The following is a 6,493-nucleotide window of genomic DNA, read 5'->3' as shown; positions in this document are numbered from 1 at the left end:
AAATGAGTATCGGTGAACTTGTAATCGGGGCATTTTATCAGTGGTGCCCCCATACTCGGAAGCATGGGCGATGCACCGTTGATCATCGTCATTTGAAAGCATAAAATCATACCACCACAATAAGTGGAAGTATTAAAAAAAAATTTCAAATAAACTGTGCACACATTCAAGGTAAAGTAGGATGACCCTAATTGTAGGATTTAGGAACAAGAGATATACAAACTGTTGCATTTTACCTGTTACAGTAAGTGCATTGTGGAAACGAAATCGATCAAACAAATCATTTACCATCGGCAAACTGAGCATGTATTTTTCAGCACAGACATAAATACAGCACACAGATTGTGACCTTGAGTCAACTAAAAGTAAACTGTGTAATGCAGATCACATAAACAGTCAGAAGACAGCATAGTGATGAGAAGTTCGACTTCTTTATTTGTTTACAAAGAAGGTGAAAATGGGACACAGCATCATGCAATTTATATTGAGTTGTTCAAAATGTGTCAGTACAAGCTTCCTCTCAGGAAGGAAGCAAATCTGGGATATGGCCGCTCAAGTTACATTCAGGGTAATCACTTCATATATTTTAAATATTTTTTATTTCTAAAGTGTAAACGACAGCTCATTTATATATTTTAATGCAATTAAACTGAAATTGAAGATGTGATGGATTATTTAATAAATGGGTTTCAAGGATGGTCGAAGGTAGCAACTGAATGTCCTAGATTAGTACAAGGAATTTTACTTCATGGATAACTCTCCAAATCCATTGGGAGCATACTCCGTACAGAGCATTGGTGCTGCTGAAGCAGTCTCCTGGGCTATTGGGCACAATCCTGGATGGGTCACCACTCCAACGCAGGACACTCGAATGGCTCAATCATCCCAGCAAGCTGCTACTCATTTTGCCGACCACGAAAGGATGACAGGCTGAGTCAATCCCACCTGGTATTAATTCAACAGCCAAACAGGATTTGAACTCAGGACCTATTAATTCAACAGCCGAGCAGGATTTGAACTCAGGACCCTATGATCCCAAGCCTGCCACCCGAACCATTAACACAACACCAGTTATATGGATAACTCTGAAAGTGATTATAAAGGAATTTTTTTTTATTCAAATTCATCAAATTGAATGACATGTTTGAATTGAGTAAACTGCTCAAAATATACAACCAACATATTATTATGAATACAATCTTATTAGGAATAACAAAATAAAACCAAAAATACCGAAACCATCTTGTGCCATGAATTCACTTGCAGGAGAAAGGTTTTCGATCAATGTTATGCTATAATTAGAATATTTATACTACAAACGATTAACTTTATAAACCACCACCACCATAATTGTCATTTAGTTTACCTCTATATAGTCGACTTCAATTCACTTTTTTTTTCTCAACATTTTGACATTTATTTCAGGTGACCAACAAACTTTTATACCAGCACCAATCCAGAAATCAAAAGTGAAATGGTTTCATATTTGAAGCATTAAGAGAAATGAAATTATTTTACAATCGTTTCTGGTGTTGTATCATGCTAAAACTGAAAGGTGGGTTGAGATTTAAAAATCATGTAATTCTGAACTTGCGTTATTTCATTGCGAAAATATTTGCAGACAGTTATTTATTTCATCGGCATTTACGTCAGATTTATTCGACACTTTAGGTAGTTTGGGATGAGTATTTTCAACAGCTGCATTTTTGTAGTTCCACCACAGATCAGTCGTTTGTAAGCTGCCATGAATTCAGGGTTTCGTGAATATAGGACTGGGTTACACATGGAATTGATGTAACCAACCCAAATCCAAATATAAAACTGCTTGTCACTTATGCATGAGCGACAAAATGCTTGAAGAGGTTGGAGAATGGAAAAAGGAAGCCAGCAGAGAATAAAAACTCCCATTATTATGCTTAGAGTTTTCAATGCACGTCGCTCACTCTTTGAAATTCCAACGACATTCCTGCCATTTTCAGAGGTGTGTAATTTTACATCAGTTTTGTTGAAAGATGTTCCACTTTGGTTCAGCTTTTGTGCCTGAAGAAAACCATGCATTAAATTTGATGTGACAATTGTTATGCACACCATACAAATAAATTACATTGTGTGATACTGTATGTATGTATGTATGTGTGCATGTTTTTACATATATTATAGGACAATTACATGCCCAGCCCAGGAATCAAACCCAGGTCATCTGGTGCTCTGATACAGTTCACCAGAGGACCTGAGTTTGATTCCTGGGCTGGATGCATCACATACACATATATTTGTTTGCCTGTTCATTTATAATTATTATTAAAAAATTTCATCTCATCAAGTCAACTCAGGTACACCTTTTGATCACCCAGCACTCAATTTTACTGAAGTTGCAACATCAACAGTCACAACTCCTGCAAATGTGGTGCCCTCACCAGGAATCAAACCCAGGCCACCTGGGTGTAAACCAGGTATCCTCACCACTAGACCATGTGAGATAGATAGATAGATAGATAGCCTCCCAAAACAGACATGTGCAGATGACCTCTCATTATTATACTACATAATTATATATATATATATATATATATATATATATATATATATATATATATATATATATAGGATAATTACACTATACTGTATGTTGATTTCCATATCTATATATATTGATATATATATATATATATATATATATATATATATATATATATATATATATATATATATATATATATATAGGATAATTACACTATACTGTATGTTGATTTCCATCTATATATATATATATATATATATATATATATTGATATATATATATATATATATATATATATATATATATATATATATATATATATATATATTGATCGATACCCATTTATCTATTGATTTAGTTCAAAAAGGTACAAAGTATGATGATTTACCCTCTTACCTGTCGATTGGCTTCCTTCAACACACGTGAGTACACAAAGATCATCCCTGCAGCAGGCAAGTAAAAAGCAAGAACGACCGAAGCCACCGCATAGGTCTTTGTCGCAAGGAAACTGCAGCACTTGGGATTTTCAAAGCAAGCTTGAGCTTCCGTGGTCTTGGACCGGCCCCAGCCAAGGTTTATTGGAAAGACAGAAATAATTGCGGAAGCCATCCATATAGTAATAATGAAAATAATAGCGCGACTCTGATTCAGTCGATTTTGGTAATGTAACGGCATTGTGATTGCTATGTAACGATCTACTGCGATTGCAAACAGGCTGTTGATGCTCGCAGTGACACTAGTCACGTCAATGCTGTACCTGAAATTACACACATGACGCCCATAATGCCAAGTTCCTTCAACTAGTTGCACAGCCGTGAAAGGCATCACCACTAATCCGATCAGCAAATCTGCACAAGCAAGTGAGCAGATGAAGGTGTTTGTAACTCCTTTCATGAGATGCCGAGAGTAAGTTAGAGCAGCGATTACCAAAATGTTACCCCCGATGGTGATTATTGTGAAAAATGAAAAGATAACAGTGAAGAATGTATACCAAGGTTCTTGAACGGTGGTTACAATTGTTTGGTTGCTCCAGGACATATCGTTCGAGATAAGGCGAGACTGTGTCTATTCACAAAATATTATTTTAATTGCTTGTCCTGTATAATATTCTCGAAAATGTGTCAGTTTGAAAGAAAAAGATTACTATTGAGTGATTTTATATTATTGCTTGGTCAAGTCGATTTTGAGATGCAACATTCTGCCCATGCACGGATGTTGAGAATAAACCTGTCACCAATATACGATTTGGACCATACATTGCGAACATTGCATTATATAATGGTACAAACGACGCAGCAGGACGAGTTGGATCTCTCTTGAGAAATAAGGAGAATCGCTGTGAGACACGAATTAAACATTTTCGTATTTCTTGTTGTTTGACAGAAAAATGATCACTTTATTCCCTTAATTGTCTTCTTAATGAGTAGTGCTAATTCGACTGAATTTAATTTGCATACACACTATCATCCACTATAAATGTGTGAGTGTGTGTGCGTGTGTGTGTGTGTGTGTGTGTGTGTGTGATACTTTTTGTCTATTAATTATGTCCACCTATACATTTATTTCACACGATTGGAATGTTCCTTTTGACCGTTTAGACTGCTGAGACCCCTTCAAACTTTGAAGACCCCAAGGACCCAAAAGACCCAGATGATGCAAAAGTCCCCAAGGATCCAAAAGGCCCTTTCGACCCCGAGAACTCCATTTATACCCATTACACTATTCAGACAGCTTTGACTCTTTATCATTTATCCCACTTGGACATTTTTATATTCCAAATATATTTCAAATAAATATAATATTGTTACGAATTTCGGTCCGCCCGGCGTGCGATCGGCCACGTAACTCAAACCGCGACCGCGTCGCCCACCGGAATGGACAATTCAGTCGTGAACCTCCTTGGAACTACCGCCAGGAGATAGTCACGGGTGGGTCTTTCGACCCCACCACAATCGTGCCAATCGGCCACCCGCGCAGGATAGGGTTGTTCGCCAAACTCGACTTACCTAAGTACCTGCGCGGGTAGTTAACCGGGCGATCGTACCTCGCCGCTGGCCGGCATAGGACACGAACCGCTAAAGCGGGCCGTTCCGTGCTTCAGTAATAACCGAGCGGTGTTATCGCTGGCCCCGATGGACGTGATTATTTACCGGGTGCTTACACCCCTCCTACCAATTCCTTCCGTGATGCAAGATGGAACTTTCAAACCAGGGAAAGGACGCTACGAAATGGGGAACAGTTCAACAAGCACATTTATTGCACACTCAGACAAGCATGTATTTTACAGCCATACAGTGAAAGCAAGCAAAGGCAGAGTTACAACCGAATAAAGTCTTTATTTCACACGCACACTTAGACAATTCTACTTATAAGACCGCGCCAGCACATGCATTTACACAAAAGCAAAGGAAAAAGCCACCCTCAAAGGCAAGGGTGGCAGACAGGTTCGTGGACCAAATGCGCATGGAACCTGGATGAGTGGCCAGGTCCACGGGACTGAAGGATCTTACCCGCGCCCTCGTGGCACGATGGCGGGCAAGCCACGATGTCAGCGTAGCTGAACCTGGCTTCGTACCCCTGGCGTGGCCGGCGAGCTCTCTCCGTCGATCAGCCCCCGTCTACCTTTGCTCTGCCGACACACACTGCTAATGCCACACTCTGCCGACACTGCACTCAACTTGACTGCCGCTCTCCAGACTCGACTTGACTGCCGCTCTCCAGACTCGACTTGACTGCCGACGCTTCTCTGCCGACACGCACTGCTACTGCCACTCTCTGCGCCGCGAGCTGCATTGTGCTCGCGCTTATATAGGCCGAGAGAGGAGCGTATATGCAAATTTGTGGATCACAGCGGGTTCGGAGGCGGGGCTACACCACCTGATGCTCAGTCATTGGATGGAAGAAAAGTGGGCGTGAATCATTCCTGATCCGTTTTTCGAGGCGAAAGGAACCCATTCACAACCCATGGCCCGACGTGTGGTAGAAAGGCGGAGGTGGTGGGAGTTTGCTGCGGTAGTTTGGGAAGCAATTTGGTTGTTGGTGGGCGTCGTTTGAGAATGGCGGTGAAGCGATGTTTGCGGGGTGGAGTTGTGGAGGTAAAGAGGCGAAGGTGGTGGTGGTGTTTGAATTGTAGTTGTTTGGGAATGATGTTGGTGGTGGCGATTTGGTTGTTGGTGGATGATTGGTCCAAAATAATGACAGCAAAAGAAAAATGGCTATCTCAAAGGATCGCAGCCCTGTGAACATGGAAATTCCGCCTAAACAACGGTGGGGAGATCTAACTTCACAATTACTTATCGTCATAACTGATCTAAGGTCCTTTATGGTGGTCTGCGAATTTCCACAGCCGTAACACTACCCCCTCCCCTATTTACAGACTCGTCCCGAGTCGCCGTATTTTCGTGTGCCATCATGTGTAAGTTCTCCCCTAGTACGTTTTACCTTCGGATCCCTGAGTGCGACGTTCATGGTATTCGTGTCCCCAAAATAAATAACCTACGGGCTGAGTAACTAACTAAACAAACCCACTTATACAGACGACTTAAATAAAATGCTGGGGCTATGTCGGGGCACGGTAATTTGGTCACAGGAAATTTGGTCATGGGAAACTTGGTCACGGCAAAACGGTCGCAAGGTAATTTCGTCATGGTAAAATGGTCAGAAGGTAATTTGGTCACGAGGTAATTCAGTCACGAAAGCCTGGTGTTGGTGCAGTGGTAAGGGCAGTGGCTTGGGACCCAAGAGGTCCTGAGTTCAAGCCCCGTTGGGACACTGAATTAATATATGTATGTATATGTATATATATATAATGTGTATATATACATATATATATATATATATATATATGTATCTATATATATATATATATATATATATATATATGTATTTATATATATATATATGTATGTATATGTATATATATAATGTGTATATATGTATATATATAATGTGTATATATATATATATATGTAT

The 6,493-nt window shown here is 40.0% G+C and overlaps 1 protein-coding gene across 1 annotated transcript; it reads right to left on the bottom strand.

The window, feature by feature from the left end:
- Positions 1 to 422: 422 nt before the first annotated feature.
- Positions 423 to 3,745, bottom strand: LOC147033085 (beta-2 adrenergic receptor-like). Its single transcript, XM_085859069.1, has 2 exons — positions 2,918 to 3,745; positions 423 to 2,040 (listed from the first exon to the last, which is right to left on the bottom strand). Exons 1-2 carry the CDS (start codon positions 3,557 to 3,559, stop codon positions 1,645 to 1,647), a joined length of 1,038 nt encoding a protein of 345 aa, XP_085715195.1. The 5' UTR covers positions 3,560 to 3,745; the 3' UTR covers positions 423 to 1,644.
- Positions 3,746 to 6,493: the final 2,748 nt, after the last annotated feature.

The sequence above is a fragment of the Eptatretus burgeri genome, chromosome 2 (genome assembly GCF_056783735.1).
Source record: "Eptatretus burgeri isolate ZD-2024b chromosome 2, Ebu_testis_v1, whole genome shotgun sequence".
Taxonomy (NCBI): domain Eukaryota; kingdom Metazoa; phylum Chordata; class Myxini; order Myxiniformes; family Myxinidae; genus Eptatretus; species Eptatretus burgeri.
Note: the sequence above shows the minus strand (reverse complement) of the source record. Positions and strands in the feature narration are given on the sequence as shown.